The sequence below is a fragment of the Hypomesus nipponensis genome, chromosome 5, assembly GCF_054491055.1.
Source record: "Hypomesus nipponensis isolate SF chromosome 5, ASM5449105v1, whole genome shotgun sequence".
NCBI lineage: Eukaryota > Metazoa > Chordata > Actinopteri > Osmeriformes > Osmeridae > Hypomesus > Hypomesus nipponensis.
The window spans coordinates 5,976,256-6,002,788 of record NC_140365.1 but is presented as its reverse complement, the minus strand read 5'-3'; the positions used below and the strand labels follow the sequence as shown (position 1 = coordinate 6,002,788).

Sequence of the window (26,533 nt, the reverse complement as noted above, 5' to 3'; positions counted from 1 at the left end):
TCCTGCCTGTGACGTGACTAACTAGATTTTAGTAGCAAAGAGAGAATAGAGAACAAAAAAGAAACACAAAATAAATTATCCTCTCTTACCAAAAGAAGTCTACAATTAAAATATGTGTGATTTAAAATAAGTAGCCCTTATGCCATTTACGTTTTGTGGGCGTTCTGTTCTAAACTTTCTGACAGCATGACGTAGCAAGATAGTCCACTGCACGCACAGTACGTCGATGCGGTAGTGAACGTGAAACAAACGAGAGGAGTCTGGTTGGAAAGGACCGTGGACCTGTCCAGCCCGCAAACAAAACTGACTCCAATCGGGCCACAGCGAATCATAGGAAAGCCCGAGGCCGCTGAACACTATGGGAAACACTGAGAGCGGCTGCGGAGTTGGTAGTGGTGACGAGGAAGATGTCGAAACAGAAAGCCCGGGGTTTGCGGAAGGTAGTCCGGCCTCTGCGGCCACAGGCGTCGGCGTGGGAAGTGGTGGTGGCTCCGGTTCAGGAAGAAGTGGAAGAGGATCAAATAACCCTCCAGTGCCGGGCTGCGGACCACCAACCCCTGGAGTTCTTTTAGAACAAGTCAAACTGAGAGAGGCTGCGGCCCGCATTAGCGATTCAGGGGTCGCCATTCCGGAGTCAGTGCTTTCCGGGAACGAGGGCGTCTTGGTACGATGGCTAGAGGACCGGCTGAGCCGGGGAGAGGAGTCGGTTAATGTTGAACAATTTTGCGAAATGCTGGAGAGCAGAGACGCCCCGCGAGATGAGTGCGAAGAGGTACAAGAATCACTGTGACCACAAGACAACTTAATAAGACCAACAGAGTCTGTACTATCGTACTGAGGGAATTGGAATGTCAACCGATAGCTTATTATGTAATCCGCTAGTGTTTATCTCAGTGGTTAGGATAGCCATTGGGCCTCCATTTAGGTTTAGGTGTATAGCCTACACATGCCGATTGTTTTAATGTCAAGGATGGTGCGGACAGTCAGAACCAACAACGAGGACATAGTTCTCATTCTCATACAGGTGTCTATGACGCCAACAGAAAACAAACACACTACTTAGTAAGAATACTTTACTGCCACCCTAGTGATTTTTTGTGTGATATTCTTTAGTTGTCAAAACTTGGGTCCTCTCTGCTCTTACTGCGCATGTGTGCAACATGTGTTGTGTCAAGTCATGCGGTAGTTACTGAATGAGACCTCTGTCATGAATGACTGTTTGCTCGCCTTCATCTCTTTTAAAGGTTTATGACATTGTCTGCTTAGGTTTGCTGGATGTTGAATGCCACAGCTCTTTAAACAACTTGAAACTAATTAGAACCTCATTTCACCAGTACTACCTATCAATAAGTCTCTGCTCTACCTCTGTCTCATGTAGTAAAGTAAGAACATTGTTTGACCGATAAGGATTCAGATATTCATACATCTCACCAAGTTCTTATGATGTAGTATGTCTTTGTCAGTTTCACCCATCAATCACAACGCATGTTGTCTTGTCCCACATCCTTGGTAGATGTGTTGAGGAGAATAGAGGTTCCTTGCCCCTTGGTTCATGCTCAAATGTACCACTGTGAGTTAGTTAGAGTTCTCATCATGTGTTGTGTCCCTGTACCAGGCCTTTGGCCAGTTTGACGCCGAGGGAGATGGTGTTGTGGATGTGGAGAACATGCTCATGGCTTTAAAGAACTCCAACGGAGCCAATCTGCAGGGAGAGCTGAGTCATGTGATCAGACAACTCCAGGCCTGCTCTCTTACCCCAGGTAGGAACTCGGACCTTGACGGGTTCTTTTGCTGCTGCGTTGAGGGGGAGAAAACGGGGGAACTCCTTGTCTTCTGGGAGGGTATGCAGACACTTTGGATGTGACCTTTTCATAGGGGTCACGTCCAGTTCCTGCTTTCTCGCCGTGCGATCCCTCTTAACAGAACCCTCCTCGTCTCTCGTTCAGGATTTGTCGACATATTCTCCAAGTCCAAAGATCGGCTGGGGGCGCACGCCTCCAAGATCCTGAAGTTCCTCCACAGGAATCGCATCCCCAGCAGTGCCATCCCCTTCCCCGTGTTGGAGGGCTACAACAGCATCTGCACCATGAGGTCCACCGTGGTGCAGGACTTCCTGGAGGTCCTGCTCCAGAAAGAGAAAGGTGAGGAGAAACAGCTGTGACCCGACGGAAGCACGGTCCGGAAATCCCACACAAGTCTTTGTACCCCCAGGTGTCTAACTCCTTCAGCTTGTCTTCCTCCCCCCCCCTCCCCTCCCTCCCTCCTGTCAGATTTAGACATCCAGTACAGGGCGGAGCTGAACCGGGATCCGGAGGTGGACAAGGTCAAGGTGGTCACTCAGTGCTACAGCTTCATAGAGGCTTCGTCGAACGCGGTCGACATTTACAAAATGACCAACGGGGAGACGGTGTCCTTCTGGCAGTCGGACGGCAGCGCGCGCTCCCATTGGATACGGTGGGCAAGGGTCAAATTCTCTCGCCGTTTCAGACTCGACTCAGTCCCGTTTGTTTCCCACAGGATTTCCTTCCTCTGCACTCGTTCCTCGTACATCCTTGAGGCCTGTGGTGTGGTGAGGTGCTAACGTTGTGATGTGTGTGTTCCCCCCCCCCCCCCCCCCCGGCCAGGTTGAAGATGAAGCCTGACGTGGTGCTGAGGCGCCTGGCCATCTCAGTGGCCTCCAACGACCACAGCTACATGCCCCAGCTGGTGTCTGTGGCCGTGGGCAAGAACCGGCGCTCGCTGCAGGAGATCAGGGACATCCGCATCCCCAGCAACGTGACGGGCTACGTGGCTCTCCTGGAGAACGCCAACATCACACACCCCTGTGAGTCTGCCCGCCTGGAGATCACATGACTAATCCTCCATAATGCTTGTTTTTGTTGTCTGTGGAAGGCTACAAAGACAGTTTTGGTTTTTTGGGGGGGCCCGTTTTTATATGCTAACAAATGGAAATGGCCTGTCTGTTAGTCACGGATCGTTTTCGAGCGGAGCATTTCATTAGCGTCTGTTCGAACCCTCCCAGACATCCAGATCAACATCAAGCGTTGCCTGAGCGACGGCTGTGACACGCGCATCCACGGCCTGAAGACGCTGGGCTACCAGATCACCAAGAGCAAAGAGGTGTCTGTGTCCGACGCCTCAGCCATATGGTACCTGTCCCTCCTCACCTCCCTGGTCACGGCCTCCATGGAGACCAACCCAGTCCTGGCCCAGACCGTCCTCCAGAGCACACAGTGAGTTCCCGCTTGAGCTCCCGACCAATCAGATGACGACTTTCCCCTCGCGCTTTCTGAGGACGTGCTGTGGTTTTGTTTTGAGCAGAGGCGGTGAGTTTCTTGTGATTGTCTGTTCCGTAGGAAAGCCTTACAGCACATGCCGCCGCTGTCCCTGACACCGTCTTCCACCGAGTTCCCCAAGTTCTTCTCCATGAACATTCTGGAAGAGGTGGACGGCTTTCTCCTCAGGATAGCAGAGTAAGGCCCGTTCTCCCGGCCTCGCGTCAGCACACCGGCATCATTAAGTTGCCGTAACCTACTTGCAACAGAATGACGTTTGCACTTTGCCCCAGTGCGGTCTTATCATCTGCGATTGTGTAAACCAATACCCTCCTTTTCACTTGAACACGCGCACACACTCACGCACGTCTGAAATGCACTCAGTCTGTTCCCCCCTGGTGTTTCCCTCCCCTAGCTGCTGTGTGACCCCTGATGCTGAGTTGACCCTGCTGGCCTTTGCCCTGGCCAGGGGCAGTGTGGCCAAAGTGCTCCAGTCCCTGTCAGGCATCAGTGAGCACCTCCAGGCTGACTACAGAGCCTCCCCCCTCATCTCCTCCATGGCCTCCGTCAGACTGCGTCTGTTCTACCGCAACGGTAACCACAGCCCCCCACCCCCCCCTGCGTACAGCTCCTTTGTCTCACTGAGGAATTATGAACACGCGCCGGTTTCAGTGGGGGGTGAACTGTTGACCGTACGGTCGTCTATCGCTGTGTCGCGAATGGTTGGTGGCATGCTGAGGTGCGTCTCCTCTGTTGTTTCACCTCCTCCAGGGAAAGCCCTCCAGCTGCACCTGCAGGCCTGCGACGTGAAGGGCAAAGAGGAGAAGTCTGGGCCGGAGAACATGCTGACGGAACCCTCCACCGGAGACGGTACGCTGGCAACACTCCTCTCGCCCTCTCTCCGGAGAGCAGGCTGTGCATTCACCTGGATGCGACTCGGCCTCTGATTGATCCGAGGCTCGTCGTGTTGAGTTTCATTCCTCGTGAAGATCCGGTTGATGATGTTAGACGCTCCTTGTGTTCCTGGGCAGGGTTCCTGACGGAGAGCGGCAGGAAGAGAGCCAGTGTGATCCTGTCCACAGAAGACCAGAGCACCTTCCAGGTCACTCAGATGAAGATCAAAGTGAGTTGGTCTTCAACTCACTTCCTGGTTGGGTGAAAGCCTGAGCTCCTCCTCAATGATGATGAGACTCCTGGACCTATGGAGGCACAGAGCACAGGTCCCTCCTGTTGTAGTGTCGTTCACAGTGATGGATCCTCCATTCAGTAACTATCACCCCTGCACTTGATCTGTGTCATAACAGGTAAGAAAAGGAGCCATTGGAGCGAGATGTGGCCTTGTGTTTGCCTACAACGAAGGAGACACTTTTGACGCTGAAAAGCACTTCAAACGGTTTCAAAAGTTTGACTCGTGGGACTACAAGGACTATAAGGAATTTGTACAAGACAAGTAAGGACTTTGACGTGTGGTTCATTGTTCATCTGGTGTGTTTTATATTCTGTTTATATTCGGTTTCCTGTCGAGTGTGTTGGGGGGGGGGGGGGGGGGAGGAGTTATCAGACAGCCAGTGCTGCCGGTCTTTGTTTTGGAGGCGTGATCTGTGTGTGGGCAGTGAGACATGAGTGGCATGTGGCTATGAGCTCCCCTCTGTTGTCATGTGACCTCTGCTGTCATTTGACCTCTGCTGTCATGTGACCTCTGCTGTCATGTGACCCTGCAGCATGAGGATCCCGGCGCAGGCGGAGGACGAGCCCATTGGCTGGTTCGAGCTGGAGGAAGACTGGAACGATGTAGAGATCAAACTGCAGCAGTGCCGCGTCGCAAAGGTGCACGCTTACCGCCAAGGCCCTCTCCAGTTTCATATGACTCACTTGCGGTTTTCTACCCGTCTCTTTTCAAATTCATATTTGCCTGAGTCATCCTCCCACATTCTGTCTGTTCATCCCTTATCCATCCCAGTTAGATTGATCAACTTGCAAAATACAAACATCTCTGAGTCTGTAGTCACCCGAAGTAAATGAAATACCCGTTGTCTTGATAAACCGTGACTTGACTTCCTGTCTCTCTCCACGTGTGTGCAGTTCCTGATGGTGAAGTTCCTGTGTGCCAGGCAGGACTCTGCCGAGCGCCTGGGCGTCCAGTCTGTGAGCTTCAGCGGCTACCTGTGCCCGGGGGCGGAGAAGCTGGACGACCTGGACGACCTGAGCCCCCAGGGGGACGGCTCTGAGGGAGACACGGTCACGGGCCTCACCCTGCTCAAGAAGACCCTCTTCTTCATCCAGCAGCTCACCCGGGAGATGGTAAACACCAGGAGTCAGGCCTCGGGTCTCGATGAGGCATCAATACCAGGCCGGTGTGGAGTCATGTAGGGGCGCGTTTAGGGAGACAAAGTAACGACTCCTATCTGTCTGTGACTCTGTAGGATGTGTCCCTGTTCAAGCAGAAGTTCCTCCTGGACTTCAGTGGCCTCAACCTGACCCTGTTCTGGAACTTCTACAACAAACTCAGGGAGATGTAAGACGCCTGCCACAGCTACACACGCTGCTTCATCACCACTGACCCCCCCCCCTCCAAAACGAGTCAGACCACTGTCTTTCTGGCAAAGACGCACCCATTCTAACCCCTGTCCGTCTGTCTGTCACCCTGTCAGTGAGGGAGAAGAGGTGATGAAGAGCAGAGTTCTGTTGCTTCAGCTGCTGCAGAACTGTTTCCTGGTTCTGCCCAGCCCTCCGGAGTCCCAGGGCCCAGGGGAGGGCCCGGGCGAGGGCCAGGGGGCCGAGGTGGGGCCAGCAGCTGCAGCTGCCTGCCCCTCCACATCCAGCAGCTCTGAGCCAGACTCCTCCAGGGCCGTGTGGGAGCTCTACACTCACCTCTGCAGCAGTAAGAGACTCTCTCTCTGACATCTTGGGACCAAGAGTGCTGGCTAATTGGCCTTAACAAATGTCCACATTGTTCTGTTGTTGTTGAGCAGTTGTGGACGGTGCTAAGATGGAGGGCTCTGTGGAGAAATCGCTGAGGAAGGAGGCAGTGAAGGCTATTCTGAATGGGGCGGCCATCTTCTTCCCTGACAAGCACAGCAGGAGGGATAAGCTGTTTAACATGATGGTGAGACTGGGAAAGGAACCAGATTGACGGTTGCCATCTCAGCCTCACAACACGAATGGGCTGTCTGTGGTTTTATGCTTTCGTAATGTTGTTTTAAAACCGTTTCAGAAAAACATCACTGAGGAAGACCAGCTGGAGTCGGTGAAGCTGACGTTTGAGTCTTTATGTAATTACTTCAGGTAAAGTACACACACACACACAAACCTAATTGAACATACCAATATCAGTCTAAATTGCCATTGAGAATGTGTGTCGTTGAGCTGTGGTGCGCTGCCTGTCCGTGCAGTGACCAGGATCCCAGCGGCCTGCTCCTGCTCCCCCCCAAAGGAGCCCCGGCAGACTTCGACATCAGCCCCATCCTGACGGTGATGGAGACCCTGCTACTGGTGGCTACGCGGGAGGTCAGCCCCCAGCCCTCCCTCCAGCCCTCCCTCCCTCCCTCCAGCCCTCCCTCCAGCCCTCCCTCCCTCCAGCCCTCCCTCCAGCCCTCCCTCCCTCCAGCCCTCCCTCCCTCCAGCCCTCCCTCCCTCCAGCCCTCCCTCCCTCCAGCCCTCCCTCCCTCCAGCCCTCCCTCCCTCCAGCCTCTCCCTCCACACTCTGTCACCACACAGCATGTAGGCCCTCTGAGATTCCACTCACTGCTCTTCCTTTTCTAAATCTCTTGTCTGTCTCTCTCTCTCTCTCTCTCTCTCTCTCTCTCTCTCTCTGTCTCTCTCTCTCTGTCTCTCTCTCTGTCTCTCTCTCTGTCTCTCTCTCTGTCTCTCTCTCTGTCTCTCTCTCTGTCTCTCTCTCTGTCTCTCTCTCTGTCTCTCTCTCTCTCTCTCTCTGTCTCTGTCTCTCTCTCCCTGCCCCCCCCCCTCCTCCCCAGTGCGAGGTGATGATGGTGGATGTGAAAGGCGGGGCCAGTCGGACGGTGCTGCTGTCTCTGTTCTGGGCGCTGCAGGGCAGCCTGCTCTCCTGGTGTTTCCTGCAGCTCAAAACAGGCTCGGCCAGCACGGCCTCAGACCTGGCCAGGGACATCCTCGTCAAGTGTGAGTCACCGCCACACCACACCCACAGCAACCACGCTTGGCCTTTGTCCCGGGCTCCTCCCGGCTGTGACTCATCCCAGCTTGTAGCTGTAAACTCAGGGTTTTGAGGTCCGTTGAGTTCCAATGGAAAGATTTAACAAGCAGATTACGGGTGTCGCGAGTTGCGACTGAAATATGTGCCGAGCAAATCGTGCTCAACGCAAGCCTACATGTCGATGTTGTGAATACGCGTAAAGAATGCCTTTGTCACGTGACCCATCGAGCCGCAGGGCTTCAGCAAAGGAACGATCAGGCAGTGGAAGTCTCCTCTCCTCCTCCTCCCCCAGACGTGAGTCAGTTCCTGAGCAGCGCCAAGGCTGTGCTGGGCAACCTGCTCCAGCGCCACAGCGGGGCCGAGATCACAGAGAAGCTGAGCAGATCCATCCTGGCCATCACCACCAGACAGCTGGTAACCTCCCCCCTCCCCGCCACTAGTGTGCTTAAACCATTAGTCGGTTAGCCTCGACGCTAATGCTAACCCCGCTGCCCTGCAGATGATCTTCCTGCTGGAGCTGTGCTCCCTGGACATCCCTCACTCCACCCTGCTCCGGAACTTCTCCACCCTGGTGGAGCTGCTCAAGCACCTGTCCAGCGACACGGGAGACATGTTCTCCAAGGTCAGTGTGCCGGGCGCCCAACAGGATCGCCGGATTATCGTACTTAACCCTGTAATGCAAGCGGATTTGTGGGTCTTATTGGTGGTTAGTCTGTAGCTTCAACGAAGCGTGGCGTTGAGCTGTTCTCTTCTGCGTTCCCGCCAGGTGGACCTGGAGAGCTGTCAGCAGCCTCAGCAGCCCGTGGTCCTGAGGACCTGGAACATGGAGTCCACCCACAACTACGAGAACAGCCGCCACGAGACCACCATCTTCGCCTGCCCCGGGGCCACGTCCTTCGAGCTGGAGTTTGACGAGCGCTGCGAGACGGAGAAGAGGTGAGGGGCGACCGACCGAGGTCCGCGCTTAAAGAACCCGCCCGAAAAACCACGTCTTTGTCACTGACCCATGCTGTGGTGTTTCTGGCAGGTACGACTACCTGGAGTTCACAGACGCACGAGGGGGGAAGGTCCGCTACGACATGAAGGTCGGGACCGAGAAATGGCCCAAGGTAGGAGCCGATGGCGACATCACAAAAAGGGGAAATGGAACGTTTTTTTTCCCCCCAGTTTTTTTTCCCTGACGCCTGCTGTGGTGTGTCGGCCCCACAGAAGGTGACCTTCGAAGCGGGACCCCAGCTCCAGTTCCTCTTCCACTCCGACAGCAGTAATAACGAGTGGGGCTACAAGTTCACCGTGGTGGCCCACGGCCTGCCTGACATCACCGTGTCCTGGATGTCCGACCTGCAGCTCCTGGTGGCCCGGCTCATGGGACGCCTAGCCTCCAGGACCATGGCCCTCAAATCCCCCCACGGTCAGTCAGGACCCCTCCGGTCCTCCCAACCTGGAGCTACTCTTCACTGGATCCACCCTAATATTTACCCCGACTTTCTCGAGTTCTGTCTGGGTGCTGTGAACTAGAAGGTCATGATGTGCTCTTGTCTTGCCAGAGATTCGCAGTATAAAGGAGCTTCCTTCAGGGAAGATGGCCCATGTTCTCTCCTCCCCTCTCTGGAAGCCTGTGTTTAGACATGGACTCTGCAGCCAACCCAAGGAAGGGACCCCTGCACTCCCCAACGGCCAACCTGACCCGGTAGGACCGTAGTTTTAGGCACCAAGCCAGCTGGATGCAGACATAATCGATGTCCGGGAAACTCTAATGCATGTCTGCTGCCCTCAGCAGAAGTCCTGGCAGGCTGCAGACTTTGTTTGCTTCCTGGAGGACTACGCCCGCTGGAATCCATCCCAGGATGCAACAGACAGCAGGACGGAGCTGATGAAGTCCCTCATGCTGGCGTGCAAGAAACAGCCGGTGAGGAACGAGATAGGCGGGGGGTCGAAGGTGGACCAGGCAGTGAACGCTATCTGGGCAGCCATGGTTTACCACACACCAGCCCTGCACCATGCCCTCAGGACCTACGGTGAATATGATATGACGGTACTCTATGCCTGGCATTCACCCGAGGGTTGTGTTTCACCTGATCTGACGTTGTACTTCATTTTCTCCTCGTCACCTTTGTGAGTAGTGACCCAGGGCGGACAGTCCGGTCTGAATGACGAGTTTGTTCAGGTGTACTCCTTGGCTGAAGGCATCAAAACGTGGATGGTGAGTGTGGTCGATGTGGTTTTTTTTGGCTGCTGAATGTTTGGGTTTTGGTGCAATACCACCAGGTTGTTGCTCACGCCGTATTTGTGCTCTGCAGCTGGAGATGAAGCAGAGGTACCTGGTGAGCAAAATGAACGTTCCGGAAGAGAGGAACGACGGCCAGGGGGAAGTGACCATGGAGTCTCTGGGTGAGTAATGACCACTGGCGTTACTGATGCACAGAAACATGAAGAATCAAGTGTGCAGCTCATCATTTCTCCCCCATGTTTCTCTCCCCTTGTCGTGCTGTAGCTGAGGTGTGCATAGAGAAGAGCCTGTTGCTCTTCCGCTTCACCCCCAGCGGAGCAGCAGGGCGGGACAGTGACTGGCTCAGGCCTGCAGAGGGCAGCGTGACTCCTCTCCTCCGCTCTGGCTCCATAACAGAGGGAGACTTCCAGCCCAGCCCACCTGTGGGGCCCCAGGCCCAGGCAGCGGGCCCCGAGGTGGGCAGTGAGCCCAGAGCAGCGGACCCAGACCAGGCCCAGGCCCCCAGGGTCCAGACCCAGGTCTCCACGACCTCCGACGCGGGGTCTGGCCCCAACAGCCTGGGCCTCAAGGGTTCCACCGAGAGCCTGTCCTCGCAGCCAGGGGAGCCCGCCTCGCCCTCCACCTTCGCCCGCAGGGTTCCCTTCAGCCGCGGCCGCCTGCGCCTGCTCTCCTTCCGCTCTGTGGAGGAGCCCTGCCCGCCCCCCTCTATCAGGGAGCGCTTCTCCCTCCTCAAGCACATCCTCCACTTCATGAAGGCCCAGACACTCACCACTGCCAGGTGTGCAGGAGCCCCCTGTCCACTCGCGCTTCACCTACATCATCTTACCTTCCATAATCCCATTTGTGTGGCCGTTGATGACAAGTCTTTTAATTACTTATAGTTTAACCTATAATTAATTTAAAAAATCTTCTGTGCAGTGTTCTCCAGACGCTGTCCCTCAACAAAGCACAGGCTATGAGCGTGTGCAGGGTGCTGGAGACGGTGCAGCAGTGTTTACTGTCCCTGGGGAAACCTCATCTCTTCCAGGCCCCCTGCATTCTGTTCCTACAGGAGCTGCTGGCCTGTCAGAAAGACTTCACCAGGTAACGTCGCCGCCGCAAGCGAATCCGAAACGATCCGTAGTTCCTCCTGTTCTCTGCATCGTCCTCTGCATCCTGTTCTCTGCATCGTCCTCTGCGCGCGCCCTGACTCGAGGTTCCCTTCTCTCTCCGTTCAGTTATTTCTCCCAGCTGTCGGGCAGTGGCCAGGAGCTGAGAGAGGAGGTGCGGAGGGCCTACCACCGCCTGGTGCTCATGCTGGTGGAGGCCGTCCAGGGCTTCAGCAGCCTCCACGAGAAGTACGCCGACACCACCTTCCTTCTAGACACACTCTCTGGCAGCCTCTCGTCATTCACTGTCCCAATTTCGACAATGTTCTATCCCTTTTGAAGCCATGTTTTCTGTTTTGTTGATGAAGTAAACGGGACAGCTGCTCTTTAACCCGGTCTCTTTTTTCCCCCCGCCCGCTGTCGTCCCCAGGGCCCTACTGCCCGCCCTGTCGTGCGTGCAGACCTGCCTGCTGCACCTGCTGGACATGAGCTGGGAGGTGCAGGACCTGGCCCTGTTCCAGCAGATCAAACTGCCCGACCTCCTGCTCAACATGTCCCAGGACAACATCAGCGTGCACGACATCGCCATCAGGTACTGAGGCCCCGCCCCCTCCCCCACACACACACAGGATGGCACCACCTAGTGGACCGGAGGGCTCTTCTCCTCCTCTTCCAAGCTCTGCTCTCTCTCTCTATCTCTCTCTCTAGTAAATATTCTCTTCTCTCTCTCTCTCTCTCTCATCTCTCTCTATCTCTCTCTATCTCTCTCTATCTCTCTCTCTCTATCTCTCTCTCTAGTAAATATTCTCTTCTCTCTCTCTCTCTCTCTCTCTCTCTCTCTCTCTCTCTCTCTCTCTCTCTCTCTCTCTCTCTCTCTCTCCTCTCCCTCTCCCCCTCTCTCTCTCTCTCTCTGACGCCAGGTCGTGGGTCAAGCTAACAGCGATCGTGTCTGGAATGTGTTTGTGTTTCAGTCAGTGGACGGAGGAGGATGAAATCACGGACTACAAGAAGAACCGCGACTGGATGGACGAGTGCGTGGACGGCATGTTCGAGAAGTGGTACGACAAGATCGACGAGGAGGGCTCCATGGAGGACCGGAGGAAGGTAGGGCACAGCGGCCTCTCCACCTTACCACACGGCCCTCCCAGTCCCCCGCACGGGGAACTAGGATGTGTGCTGACGATAAACACCTGCTTCGTTTGAGTCAATATTTGACACGGCGCCAACCAGGATGTTTTTGTTCGGGGGGGGGGGGGGGGGGTGGGGAAAGGGAGCAGGACTCGTGGGCTTAACTCACGACGTTCAAATTGGAAACCCCTAACGGAGAGACGGTTGATGACGGGAGCGTTTCTCACGTGAACCCCTTGGTGTCCACAGATGCACATGTTCATCGCGCGCTACTGTGACCTCCTCAACGTGGTCATCTCCTGTGACGGCTGCGAGAGGATGGCGCCCTGGCACCGCTACCGCTGCCTGCAGTGCATGGACATGGACCTGTGCAAGACCTGCTTCCTCAGTGAGACAGCACACACACACACACATTCTATTCCCCCTCCCTGCTTCCTGTGTCCTGACCCCCCGTGTCCTCCCGCCGTGACCCCTGCTCCACCCAGGCGGGGCCAAGCCAGAGGGCCACGAGGACGACCACGAGATGGTGAACATGGAGTACGCGTGCGACCACTGCCAGGGTCTGATCGTGGGCAGCCGGATCAACTGTAACGTGTGCGAGGACTTTGACTTGTGCTTCGGCTGCTACCACGCCAAGAAGTACCCCGACAGGTGACGCGCTGCTCAACACACTGTGACAAATCCTGTTTTACATCTAGACATTTACATGTCATCATTTAGCAGACGCTCTAGAGCGACTTACAGTAAGTACAGGGAGGCAAGTAGGGTTTAGTCCCTTGCCCAAGGACACAACGTCATTTGGCACAGCCGGGAATCGAACTGGCAACCATCAGCTTACTAGCCCGATTCCCTAACCGCTCAGCCACCTGACTCCCAACAGTTTTCTCTATTAGCAGGCGTTTGTATACAAAATGACTGTATGAGGGGAGGGGGGTGAGTGGGGGGGATTTGAACCGATCTGCCGGCAAACAGGCGTGCGGGCACGGTACGGTTTCCCCAGACTGACGTGTTATCGTGCTGGTCCTCTGTCGCCCAGTCACCTGCCCACCCACCGGATCACCGTCTACCCCATGGTGACCATCCGCATCAGTGACCGCCACCGCCTCATCCAGCCCTACATCCACAACTACTCCTGGCTGCTGTTTGCAGCCCTGGCCCTGTACACCTCAGACCTGAGCAGCGACTGCCAGCAGCAGGGGCAGCCTCTGGAGGCAGCCAGCCTCGCCCAGGCCTCCGTCCTGCAGTCGCGCTGCTCCCAGCTCATCACAGAGTGCCTGCTGAAGGGACAGACTGGCAAAGGTGGGTATTTACAACAAAAAAACATATAGAATGCATTGTGAATGTCCCCCGCAGTGTACCTTGGATCCACTAGGGGGCCACCCCGAGCATGTTTCAGTCAACCTGTCGTGCCTGTGACCACACTCCAGCCCTGCGTTCCTCTGCCCTGCTGTCCCTCCTGTCCTCCAACGAGTCGGCGTCCGAGAGCGAGCTGTGCCCCGCCTCGCCGGAGTCCTCGCAGGAGCTCAGCACCACCACCGACACTTCCTCGCTGCCCGGGAGCACCGCTGCCATCTGCTCCCCGCCGCCCCCTAGGGACAGGGTGAGCCACTGCACCCAGACAAACGGTACCAACTTGCACACGCTCAGCACTCCCAGCTCACGAGTCCTCCGTCTTCCTTCCCCGTCTGTGCGATAGAGTAAAAAGCGAGGGAAGGAGAGTAAGAACGAGAAGGTGAGCTCGCCCCCTGCTGGCGTGGAGGTGTCCTATCCCACCGAGGGGGAGGAGGGGAAGAAGAGGCTAGTGACCCAGGACACCCTGGACTCCTCCAGCCTCAGCCAGACCCCGTCTGTGTCCAGCGAGGGAACCCTCTCTCCTGTGGTCCGAGGTGAGAGAACCCGAGGAAACTCACCCGCGGGGGAAAAAAAACTGTTGACAAGAAACCCCCCCCCCCCCCCTCCCGAGCTGAGATTCCCCATGAAGCTAACCCCGTGTCATTCCCCCCCCCCCCTTCAGCTCCAGAGTCCGGCTCCGACACCGTGGCCTCCCCGGCCTCCGAGGGCGTGGACGTGAAGGAGAGGGAAGAGAAGCTGGCCAAGGGGCCCCTCCAGGAGCACGTGTTTGCAGAGTGCTCCAGGGAGAGGATCCTGGGGCTGCTGGCGGCCATGTTGCCCCCTGCCAAACCGGTAAACCGCCCGGCGTCGGACCCCTAAGATCTGTGTGAGGCCGGGGCGGCCCCTGCTTCGACGTCGCTGATGCTCACCCCATGCCTTGCCCCCCTCTCCCTACAGGCCGCGACCCTGTCCCTGTCCAGCCTGACCCCCATCCTCCCCCAGCTCTTCAGAGTGGTCATCTCCAACGCGGGCTGCCTCGACGAGACCTACCACCTGACGCTGGGGCTGCTGGGGCAGCTGATGCTGCGGATCCCGCCCCTGGAGGCCGACGCCGCCGTCACCGAGGCCCTGGCCGACAAGTACGAGCTGCTGGCCCAGGGGGGGGGGACGGCCTCCGACACGCCCGGCTGGAAGACCACCCAGCTGCTGTTCTGCCTGGGGGCCGTCTGCCTGGACAGGTACCGCAGCGGAAGCTACCATGCTGGGGGTTTAGAATGTACAGGGCTTGAGGCCGTGACTAGGCCTGATCAGTGGTGTTTTCTCTGTCTCTCTCTCTGCCTGTCTCTCTGCCTGTCTCTCTCTCTGTCTCTCTCTCTGTCTCTCTCTGTCTCTCTCTCTCCTCTTCTGGTGTAGTCGTATTGGCCTGGACTGGGCATGCTCAGTGGCTGACATCCTGCGGAGCCTGAACGCCTGTCCAGAGTGGAGCGTGGTCATCGCCGCCTTCACCGACCACTGCATCCAGCAGCTGCCCCACACGCTGAAACGCACCAACCTCTTCACCCTTCTGGTGCTGGTGGGCTTCCCAGAGGTACAGCCAGCAGAGAGGAACGCCGGGCGTTCACCACACCACTGTCTGTCTATCACTGCCTGTAACGGCTGCCTGTCTCTGTACTGCCAGACTGACTGTCCCCCCCTCTGCGTTCCTCGCCTCAGGTGCTATGTATGGGCACCCAGTCGGTGTTCATAGACAACGCCAACGAGCAGCACCACATGATCCTGCTCAAGCACTTCACGGAGAAGAACCACGCCGCCGTGGTGGACGTCAAGACCCGCAAGAGGAAGACAGGTGAGGAGGGGAGGAGGAGGGGGACACAGTCAGACAGGTGAGGAGGGGAGGAGGAGGGGGACACAGTCAGACAGGTGAGGAGGGGAGGAGGAGGGGGACACAGTCAGACAGGTGAGGAGAGGGGAAGAGGAGGGGGACACAGTCAGACAGGTGAGGAGGGGAGGAGGAGGGGGACACAGTCAGACAGGTGAGGAGGGGAGGAGGAGGAGGGGGACACAGTCAGACAGGTGAGGAGGGGAGGAGGAGGAGGACACAGTCAGACAGGTGAGGAGGGGAGGAGGAGGGGGACACAGTCAGACAGGTGAGGAGGGGAGGAGGAGGAGGGGGACACAGTCAGACAGGTGAGGAGGGGAGGGGAGGAGGAGGAGGGGGACACAGTCAGACAGGTGAGGAGAGGAGGGGAGGAGGGGGACACAGTCAGACAGGTGAGGAGAGTGGAGGAGGAGGGGGGACACAGTCAGACAGGTGAGGGGAGGAGAGGAGGAGGGGGACACAGTCAGACAGGTGAGGAGAGGAGGGGAGGAGGAGGAGGGGGACACAGTCAGACAGGTGAGGAGAGGAGGGGAGGAGGAGGGGGACACAGTCAGACAGGTGAGGAGAGGAGGGGAGGAGGAGGAGGGGGACACAGTCAGACAGGTGAGAGTAGGAGGGGAGGAGGAGGGGGACACAGTCAGACAGGTGAGAGTAGGAGGGGAGGAGGAGGGCTCCGTATGCGCTCACCACAGCCATGCTGAAGGGAGCGCCCAAAACAGGTGGCTCTCAGGTGGCTGAGCGGTTAGGGAATTGGGCTAGTAATCAGAAGGATCGGCCGGATCGATTCCCGGCCGTGCCAAATGACGTTGTGTGCGCCGTTAAACCCCCGCTCTCCCTACAGTGAAGGACTACCAGTTGATCCAGCCCCAGGACTCCATCACCGCTGCCGTCCCCCCGGACCAGGGCGAGGCCCAGGGCGCGCCCCAGACCCAGCTCAGACGCTACCTCGGCAACTTCACCTCCATCATCAGCCACCTGCTGCAGAGCGGCCTGGACTTCAACGCCCCCGAGGCTGTGGAGGCCAGCTGGGTCCTCTCCCTGGCCCTCAAGGGCCTCTACAACACTCTCAAGGTACGCCCCTCACCCAGACGCCACATGGACAGGGCAAAACGGCGATCCTAGCCCACCCACATTAGAAGTATGCATCTCGACGTACTGTGAGACTGTCCACCTCCACTCCTGTGTAGAAGCACGGCGTGGAGCAGACCCAGGAGGCGATCCAGCAGTCTGGGCTGACCCAGCTGCTGGTCAGGAAGTGCAGTAAGGGCACAGGCTTCAGCAAGCTGTGGCTGCTCCGCGACCTGGAGATCCTCTCCATCATGCTGTACTCGTCCAAGAGGGAGATCCACTCCATGGCCCAGGACTCTGAGCGCGAGGAGAGGGAGCCCGACAAAGAGCACGACTCGGACCACTCCAGCTGCTGCACCGACGACGCCGACCCCAACCGGCCCGACCCCCTGGAGGGGCTGGACGAGGAGACCAAGCTCTGCTTCCAGGTCAGGGAAGGGACACCCCCCCGGGCGCGCGGGCCCAACACGACTGTCAAGAGGCCTCGTGAATACGATTGAGCCTCGTCGTGTTCTTCATCTGTGTTTTTGTTGTTGTTGTTGTCGTCGTCGCAGATCACCCACGATGCTTTGAACGCCCCTCTGCACATCCTGCGCGCCATGTACGAGCTCCAGATGAAGCGGACCGACTCCTTCTTCCTGGAGGTGCAGAAGAGGTGAGGCGGGGTCGGGCGGGTGGAGGAGGGGAGGGTTGGAGGGGGGAGTCTGGGAACGAGGGGAGGTCGAGGCGGAGAGACGCGTTCTCACCCGCCGGCTCCGTTCGACCCCCCCCCCAGGTTCGACGGCGACGTCATCAAGACGGACGAGACCATCCGGGCGCTGGCCCAGAAGTGGCAGCCGGCCAGGCGGCCTCGCTCGGAGGAGAAGAGCACCAAGGCGGTGGACACGGACATGATCGTGGTGCCCTGCGTGGTGAGCTGCCTCCTGGGCCTCCTATTGGCCCCTCGGGACCAGGATGCAAACACACACTGTCAAGGGGGAGGGGGGCAGAGAGCCTGTGTGTTTGTGTGTGAGAGAGAGAGCCGGTGGAGCTTCATCCTGTCGTCTCTCCCCGCCAGTCCAAGCCCAGCCACTGTGAGAAGGCCACGGAGGAGACCAACGTGGTGACCCAGAAGCTCATCACCAACTCGGAGAGCGACCTGCAGCTCAGCTACGCCAAGCAGCGCCGCACCAAGAGCTCCGCCCTGCTCCACAAGGAGCTGGACGCGCGCAGCAACCGCGCCGTGCGCCAGTACCTGGTCAAGGTGAACCAGGCCATCGCCACGCTGTACGCCCGCCACGTGCTGGCCTCGCTGCTGGCCGACTGGCCCCAGGGCGCGGCGCTCAGCGAGGAGGCCCTGGAGCTGAGTGGAGCCTCGCACATGGCCTACATCCTGGACATGCTGATGCAGCTGGAGGAGAAGCCACTCTGGGAGAGGGTGAGGAAGGGCTGGGGGGGGAGGAGGGTGAGGAGGGGCTGGGGGCTGGGGGGGGGGGGGGGGAGGGGGAGGAGGGGCTGGGGGTGGGGGAGGGCTGGGGGGGGGTGAGGAAGGTGAGGAAGGGCTGGGGTGTTGGGCTGTAGAAGCAGGTTGGCTGGAAACTTGGCTTCCTGGCTGATTATCTGGTTGGCTGGATATGTGCATAGCTACCTGGCTGTACACATGTGCTTGTGCAGGAAGTATGCGTCGACGTTTCCAACAGTGTGTTAACAGCCTCGCGCTTGATTTTTCCAGATCCTGCAGAAGGTGCTGAAGGGCTGCAGCCAGGGCATGCTGGGAAGCCTGTCGCTGACAGCCTGCCAGTTCATGGAGGAGCCAGGCATGGCCGTGCAGGTCCGCGAGTCCAAACACCCCTACGACAACAACACCAACTTTGAGGTGAGTCGCCGTGGGCACCCGGGGGGGGCCCGAACGCGCCGTGCCACTCCCCTCGGACGAGTCGTCGCCGCCGGCGAGGGCCGTGACCGTGACGTGACCGTGACGTGACCGTGACGTGACCGTGACGTGACCGTGACGTGACCGTGACGTGACCGTGACGTGACCGTGACGTGACCGTGACGTGACCGTGACGTGACCGTGACGTGACCGTGACGTGACCGTGGGTCCTCTCTCTCCTTCTGCGTAGGACAAGGTGCACATCCCGGGGGCCATCTACCTGTCGGTGAAGTTCGACTCGCGCTGCTACACGGAGGACGGCTGCGACGAGCTGGTCATGGCCAGCAGCAGCGACTTCCTCCAGGACCTCCACAACTTCAGCGGCTCCCCTCACAAGTGGTCCGACTTCGAGATCCCTGGTAAGGGCCGCGGGGGGAGAGAGCTGTTACCTCCCAGTCGTGCGCCGGGTGAACGAGGGTGAGGGGGTGTTCCAGGTCCTCAGTGTGACGTTGGGGGGGGGGGATGTGTGTGTTTGCAGGGGACACCCTCCACTACAGATTCATCTCCGACATGAGCAACACAGAGTGGGGCTACAAGTTCACCGTGACCGGGGGCCACAGGGGCCGCTTCCAGACAGGTCTGTCTATAAATACACCCCACACACACACACACACACACCGTCCTGGCAGCGCTGGGCAGAGTGTGACTGATGACCGGTGGGAGCAGCGTGCGGGAGCAGCTGTGCACCTGTCACACGTGGTTTGGACTTGTCCAACGGGAGCCTCGTTCAGCCCGGCTCTGTCGCAGTGAGGCCCTGCCGGTGGAGAGGAAGCAGACAGCGGCGCTACACACCGCTGTGGGGGATCCCTCAGGTGTCTCTCCTCATGAGCCCCACAGCCAAGTCACCCAGGGAGGCTTCCCATCTCTGTAACACACAGGCGTCAGGTGGCTGAACGGTTAGGGAATCGGGCTAGTAATCAGGAGGTTGCCGGTTCGACATCCGGCCGTGCAAAATGACGTTGTGTCCTTGGGCAAGGCGCTTTACCCTACTTGCCTCAGGGGGGAATGTCCCTGTACTGTAAGTCGCTCTGGATAAGAGCGTCTGCTAAATGTAAATGTAATACAGGAAGTGTGTTGGGATTCTCCTGTACCGGACACGGCTGTTTTCTCACCTCTCCTCTCCACGGTCAAACAGGTTTCGAGATCCTGAAACAGATGCTGGCCGACGACCAAGTCCTCGGACATCTCCCATTGGCCGATATCTGGGAGTGGCAGGTGGGCGTGGCCTGCCGCCAGACAGGAAACCAGCGTTTGAAAGCCATCCATTTGCTGCTCCGCCTTCTTCAGTGTCAGTCGCAAAAGTGAGGCCCCCTCCTTTTACTCTTGCACACGCACACACACCTCATTCTGTCCTTCGCTCAGGGCTCATAGAATGGCAGGTTGCTGTCTGGCCTAGTTTAGAAGAAACTCTTACAGTAACACACCGGATTCAAAGTCCAGCCCCACTAATAAATCATCACATCCTCGGATGTGAACATATACAGTACCTGTTCATTAGAGAGCTAAACTTAAGCTTCTAGAGCTGGTGAACGTCCTGGGATGCTTCGAGAGCAGGTCCTCAAGTCTCTCTGCCCAGTCTCTCTGCCCAGTCTCTCTGCCCAGTCTCTCTGCCCAGTCTGTCGGGCCTGTCTGTCTGCCGCTCAGCTGCAGAGCTACAACACGCACGCCCTGGATTTGCATGAAGGTCCCAGATAGGCTTCATGTCCTGATAGTTGCCATGGAGACCAGGGCCTGTATCTGTTGGGGGGGAGGGGGGGGCATTTGCATGGTTTCCGCGCGGCCTCGCCCTGTCCCGTCGCTGTGACATCACCGAGGAAACGCAAGACGTCAGGCGGTCGCATCACTGGAAACCAGCATGAGCTCACCCACTGTCCTCCTCAACATTCAAAGCGTGCCTCTTCATGTTTGTGTGTGTGTGTGTGTGAGTGTGTGTAGGGGGTGTGAGCTGGCCCTGCTGAAGCCCCTGTGGCAGCTCTTCATGTCCATGGAGAGCGGTCTGAGCCAGGACCCCACCAGCATCACCGTGCTGCTGCCCCTCCACAGAGCCCTCACTGAGCTCTTCTTCATCACCGAGGCCCGGGCCGTGGTGAGTGGGCCTCTCTCTCACACACACACACACACACACTCAGATACACACACACACACACACTGCCACCGGCCTTGCACACTCACGAGTACGCTCGGTTGTGTCTCTCACCAACATATAGACGTGCGCGCACACAGATACACGTTCAGCCGTGCGCTGCACTTAACTGTTAACCGTCGATACGAAAAGTTTTGAGTCCATCCACTGGTAGTTCAGTGTGGTACACAGTGTGGTAGGTCAGTGTGGTAGGTCAGTGTGGTACAGTGTGGTAGCTCAGTGTGGTATACAGTGTGGTAGGTCAGTGTGGTACAGTGTGGTAGCTCAGTGTGGTATACAGTGTGGTAGGTCAGTGTGGTACAGTGTGGTAGGTCAGTGTGGTACAGTGTGGTAGCTCAGTGTGGTATACAGTGTGGTAGCTCAGTGGTACACAGTGTGGTAGGTCAGTGTGGTACAGTGTGGTAGCTCAGTGTGGTACACAGTGTGGTAGCTCAGTGTGGTACACAGTGTGGTAGGTCAGTGTGGTACAGTGTGGTAGCTCAGTGTGGTATACAGTGTGGTAGGTCAGTGGTACACAGTGTGGTAGGTCAGTGTGGTACAGTGTGGTAGCTCAGTGTGGTATACAGTGTGGTAGCTCAGTGTGGTACACAGTGTGGTAGCTCAGTGTGGTACACAGTGTGGTAGGTTAGTGTGGTACAGTGTGGTAGGTTAGTGTGGTACAGTGTGGTAGGTCAGTGGGGTATACAGTGTGGTAGGTCAGTCAGGCAGTGTCGACCTGTCTGGGTGCCTGATAAACTGTGTGCCCTGGCCCACCGGCCCACCTGCAGGGCCCTGGCCCAGGCCCAGGCCTACCATCTGTCACCGCCCCGCGCTGTCACTCTGCCACCCTCCCTGGGTTGATGATGGGAAGGAAGATAGAGGGGCCCACCGCTGAGTGTGTGTGTGTGTGTGTGATGCCAGCTGTTCACCTGTCTTGAGTTATCCATTGCAAATGCATTGAGGGAGTGTCTGTCTGAGATGAGCCTGTGTTCCGTCTCTGTGAGGTCAGTGGGTCAGGCTGCAGGCGCAGGCTGGACAGCAGTGCCCAGCATCGCTCCTGACCACCCCTGGGCTGCCTCTCCTGCAGTGGAATTGCTCGTCACCACCACTGTCTCAGGGGCACAGGGGAGGGGGGGGGGGGGATGAGTTTGACTTTGTCTCTACCTGGAGGACATTGTTGTCAGGGAGCTGCAGTTTGCATCGCAGACCACTAGGGGGCTGTAGCAGCTCTGCTCTGCAGCACTGTCACAGGCTGGCATACCAGTGAGGTAGCCTGAGATGGCCTCCACCAAGTGACACGCACGTAGAAACACACACTCTCTCACACACACGCACACACACACACACACACACACACGATGGCCGACCACCTCGTCATCCCACAGAGCAAAGGAAGACTTTGCGGGATATAAATGTGTTTGCTGCACAGCCTTTTAAGCGCTGAGTCACCCTCCCTCTCCTCACCGGGGAGGGAGGTGTTGAGAGAGTGGAGAGAGGAGGGGCATGACAGAGGTGTGTGTGTGTGTGTGTCACTCCTGCTGTGTGAGTCGTCAGAGAACAGAGGACCATGCAGGCTCTGGAGCTGGTCACCTGACAGACCTGGTCACTTGACAGACCTGGTCACCTGACAGACCTGTGTGTCCTGGGCAGTGATTGGGATCCCCAGGCCCCCCAAGTCACCAGCCGGTGGTACAGTGCAGAGTAATACTAGTAAACAAAGGAATGTGACAGTTGCTGAACAGGAAGTGTGTTGCAGACAGGCTCTGACTCTATGGCCCCGCCTCTGTTACACTCTAGCGGTTGGTGGGAAACGGTTGTGTCAAGTTTCAAACAAAAACAAGTTGTTGGCGTTGACATCCGTGTGGAGTTTGAAGTCCTCAGAGGACATGCTCTACAGCTGAGTGATGGGTTGCCTCCGAAGGGCCCCGCGCGGTGTGTGTGTGTGTCCTCGCTAACCAGAGGGAGCTAGCTGTGGAGGCGTAGCGACCGTCATCACCTCAGAACTAAAAATAAGGCTGAGCGCTGAATATGCTTAGGAGCTCATGTCGTGTTGACATTCTAGCTAGCCCACACCAGAGTAACGACACCCAGCTTTTGTTCACAGTTCCATCTTAACACTGCTGACGCCGTGCACGGCTACTGCTGCCCGGGGCCACCGACGCCTTCCACCCTGTCACGGCAGAGTCATCACGGTGAAAACGGAGATGATGGCTGGTTAAACAGCGCTATACGAAAGTAGCCTCTCCGAAAGCCATTTTATGTTCATCAAGGGGGATGAATTTAAACGAAGCCGCACACATCCTGAGATATATATATATATATATATATATATATATATATACAGTGGGGGGGGGGAGGGGTGTCACGCGCTGTCGGCCGAACAAGTTGTGGGAGGATGTTGTGGAGCATAAACAGGCGGGCGCGGGGAGATGGATGGAGGCAGGAGGATCTGGCCTGTGTCTCCCCACACCACTAGAGCTGCATTTGGAACGTCACGGCCCATTTGGGCTCTACTTCCTCTTATCTACGTCCTCCAAAACTCCCCTTTGGCGGACGCAGCCGGGGCTTCTCTCTCAGGCGTGCCTCGGGGGGGGGGGGGGTGAAGATCTGCCTGATTTGGTTGTAAATGTGTGGACCCTTGAGACCACATTCCTCTGGAAGCCCTTTCCGATGTGCCCTTTGGAGATGGAAGGAGAAGCGGGAGAGGTAGCGAGGTCTCCGTGCGGTATAAGGAAACATCTGAGTCTCTGCACGTGGCGCAGCACCCTGCTCCATACCAGCCACGTGCACTTGAAAGCTAAAAGAGTTCAGCTCACTTCTACCTCCTGCCCCGCCACCCCGTGTCCAGGCAGTGTATTGACCAGATGTGTGTGTGTGTGTGCGGTGTGTTTTCCAGGAGCAGGGCATCCTCCAGGAGTACCTGCAGGCCATGACCACCAATGAGCAGCTCGTCAACCACACTGTCCTGGTAAGAGCTTCCACAAGCCCTCTTAGCTCCTCTCTGCTGAACCGCAAACCTTGAAACCTAGAAATCCATCCAGACCGATGTGTAGGTAGGCAACATCTGCTCAGGCCAAGAGGTTGGGCTGCTTCCGGGTTTAGAGATGTTTGACCGTCCTCAGAATCCTACCCCTTAAGCTTCACACCGGGAAGGTTGTCTCAGACCTAGCGTAGCGTGGCCCGGATGGTTCGATGGGCTGATATGTGGGCTCTGGCTTGAAGCCTGGAGAAGCACTTCACCGCGTAGGCGGGACATGCCGCAGCACAATCGCAATAACGCTCGGAACACTCCCGCGACGGCCTACTCCTGCTTTGAAGAGCAGTTCACCTATAGTTGAGATCTCCCTCTGTGCCAGTAGTCTAGGATCCCCCTCCCGGAACAGTGAATCACATAGCTGCTCACCACACCCCCTCCTGCCCCTGCCCCGTCCCCCTCACTGGGCACAGTGTGTGGGCCGTGATCAGGACTAATGTATTTAGTAATTACTGCCCATTATGGTGCGTGGCCGACTGGGTAAACCAGCATCGTGATGTCAGCTGGTGGGGGGGGGGGGGAGAGAGAGAGGGAGGGAGAGAGAGAGGGAGAGAAGATGGAGAGACTACAGCAGAGTCAGGAGTGGGAGGCATGATGTACATGCTAGTTTCAGCAGAGGGCTGTACCTGGCACACAGACCTTATGCAAGGCTGGGGGTGACAGCCCCTCCTCTGGGTCTCTGTACACAACCAGTGGCCCCACTGGTCACTGTCTAGGTGTATTTTCAGCCTGACATGAAAATGAATAGGTCCCCTAAGACTCGATAGAACTCTGGTCTGTTCATCTTTTCTTTTGATGTACTCTCATTTTTTCCCTCTCTATTTCTCTCTCTCTCTCTCTCTCTCTCTCTGTGTCTGTCTCTCTCTCTCTCTCTCTCTCTCTCTCTCTCTCTCTCTCTCTGTGTCTGTCTGTCTCTCTCTCTCTCTCTGTGTCTGTCTCTCTCTCTCTCTCTCTGTGTCTGTCTCTCTATTTCCATGGCTCCTGCTCCCTCTTATTCACTCACTTTCTGATTCTTTTTATTACACAGGCTCTGAAGAACATTGCAGCCATAAGCCTGGCTATCAGTTACCCCAATAAATCGACCAAGCTGCTCAACATGTCTCCCTGAAGGAGAGGTAGGGGTGAAGGCAGGAGGAGGACAACCGTGTTGGAGAGAGAACGACAAGAGGGAACCTAAAACAAAGAAGACCACTCTGGACTGTTTTCCCCACAGGAGGAACCCCTTTAACCTCTCTCAAATCTTCTCCCCGTTCTTCAAGAGAACATGGTTCTCAACAGCACCTCGTGTCTCTTCTTAGTCATTTTGCCTTAGGGGGAAATCCAGTGTATCAGCATGTGCATTTAATAGACAGGGACGGTTGGTGTGTGTGTGTCTTTATTTTCAGGAGTTCTTTTTTTATTTAAAGACGCTGCAGCCCCTGTGCTAAAGGAAGTGTGCCAAATTAGCCACTTTTTGGAGGGAGGGAGGGAAGGAATGAGAGGGGAGCTCTATTTTCTATTCTTTTAGGGTGTTTTTCCTCCCCTAAACAAAAGCCACCTTGGTTTAGACAATCGATCACAGTGAAAGCAGGTCACCTTGCCTACTTGCCTGTCTCTCTGTGGACATGTACAGCAGCCTAAGAATACAGTCCAGAACATAGGAGCCTCATTACTCTCTCAGAGAGCTGTGACCTTCCATCTCGCTGAGCCTCCCCTTCTCTCTCCACATCCCGCTCCGGTATAGGGGAGAAGCAGACACTGTGCTCTCTCTTTCCCTCTCAAACGATTGAGAGGTTCACATGGAACAATCAGCACTAGACCTTTATGACACCAAACACATAGTTTCCCATTGGTAAACTATCACAGTGGACAGGCATGGTGTTTACAGTCCTCAGAGAAACTTCACTCTTGTACTTTGTCTGACCGTCACCATTGCTATGGTGACCAGTAATTTGTCCATTCCTTGTATGGAAAGATTGGTCTGTGTCACCGGGTTCCACATTGTTGTGTCTGCGCATTCTGGCTTTGATTATGGATTGGAAAAGATTTGAGCTTGTGTTATTAATGATTGGACTGTACGCACACAGTAAGATGATTGTACAGAACACACACAATCCTTCACTGCACTTCACTTTTGAATAGCAAGAACGGAATATCACCTCACCTCAACGGTAATGTTTCAATGTGACAAATTCATGAAGTGATTAGTGAATGAGTCAGTTGCCAGGGTGTCCAGATAAATATAAGCTTTCTCGAGTGCAATTTGTTCTCATCAGCGAATGTTTCAACACAGAGTTGGATTTTATTTGAGTTCCAAAGATTCATATTTCTTTTCTTTCAGTTGGTGGTTGATGGTTTTATTCATTAGTTCCTTTGTGACGGCCTATTAAGACGATCGTAGAGTTGAAGCCACTAAAGCCCTTATTTTAAAGCAGCTTCTCCAGATTGGTTTGACGATTCTATTGAGCATAGCGACGGGGCGTTTTCATGGTTTTCAATTTTTCTTTTTCAGTTTCGAAAGTTTTACGTGTGACTTTAAATAGGAACGATGTTGGTGAATGCCAAAGAAACCCATTTTGTCCAAACATGAAATGTGTGTGACGTCTCTCTTCCGGAGCTTGTTCTGGGCCCTCCAAACACGTCACCAAGCGGTGACCCTGTGTCCCAGGAGAGGAAGGGACATGTCCAGAGTGGAGCAGCTTGCCTTGTAAAGGTCCTGCGCCTACACGAGGGTTAAAGGCTCTGGGCGCTAGCTGACGACTGTCGGTCTCAAGTAGTTTTGTTTACACGTGCGTCAGCCATGTTGGGTGTGTGAGTGTTCTGGCCAGCCCGCATGGACCTCTCCCCCTCGGAATCCAGCTCAACAGCGCCTCACGTATCTACAATGTGCCTACGGTTAAAAATGAAGCAATCATTGTTTAACTCATATTATCAAAAGTCTTCATTAATTATATTTTTAAAAGAGAAATATATTGTTTGATTTGAGCTTTTTTCTATCTTTTTACTTTTTAAGGTTTTTTTTTTTTTTTTGGTTGTTCCTTTCAGTTGTTGATTTGTTATTTGAAACTGACCTAGGTTTGAATGTACATAGCTGTGAATACTGCTAATTGCACATAGGAATAATGCAGAAGATTCTTTCATATCGACCCCCTTACAAATAAGAATTCTAATATATTGTCACTGAAGGCTAGACACTTCGATTTTTTTGATTTTGTATGCGTGGCACATTGGGGAGAAGAGGAGGGGGAAAAAAAACATACTGCTTGGGTTGAATTGTAATCCATTTTTAATTAAAAAAACTATTTGATGCGTGAA

The 26,533-nt window shown here is 55.9% G+C and overlaps 1 protein-coding gene across 1 annotated transcript; it reads left to right on the top strand.

The window, feature by feature from the left end:
• Positions 1-214: 214 nt before the first annotated feature.
• Positions 215-26,533, top strand: zzef1 (zinc finger, ZZ-type with EF hand domain 1). The gene is made up of 54 exons (XM_084698098.1): positions 215-772; positions 1,616-1,760; positions 1,947-2,141; positions 2,271-2,454; positions 2,625-2,824; positions 3,023-3,233; positions 3,357-3,473; positions 3,691-3,869; positions 4,047-4,145; positions 4,307-4,398; positions 4,580-4,725; positions 4,997-5,102; positions 5,358-5,576; positions 5,699-5,790; positions 5,927-6,156; positions 6,248-6,381; positions 6,490-6,560; positions 6,668-6,782; positions 7,250-7,412; positions 7,739-7,860; positions 7,946-8,068; positions 8,213-8,382; positions 8,474-8,555; positions 8,656-8,857; positions 8,994-9,136; positions 9,227-9,464; positions 9,570-9,649; positions 9,747-9,837; positions 9,941-10,454; positions 10,595-10,759; positions 10,894-11,013; positions 11,195-11,356; positions 11,736-11,868; positions 12,142-12,280; positions 12,378-12,543; positions 12,929-13,191; positions 13,320-13,492; positions 13,589-13,778; positions 13,907-14,076; positions 14,182-14,462; positions 14,638-14,812; positions 14,938-15,070; positions 15,945-16,174; positions 16,291-16,599; positions 16,726-16,826; positions 16,947-17,082; positions 17,229-17,588; positions 17,883-18,026; positions 18,274-18,442; positions 18,562-18,660; positions 19,219-19,384; positions 20,019-20,169; positions 23,102-23,173; positions 24,267-26,533. Exons 1-54 carry the CDS (start codon positions 359-361, stop codon positions 24,345-24,347), a joined length of 9,165 nt encoding a protein of 3,054 aa, XP_084554224.1. The 5' UTR covers positions 215-358; the 3' UTR covers positions 24,348-26,533.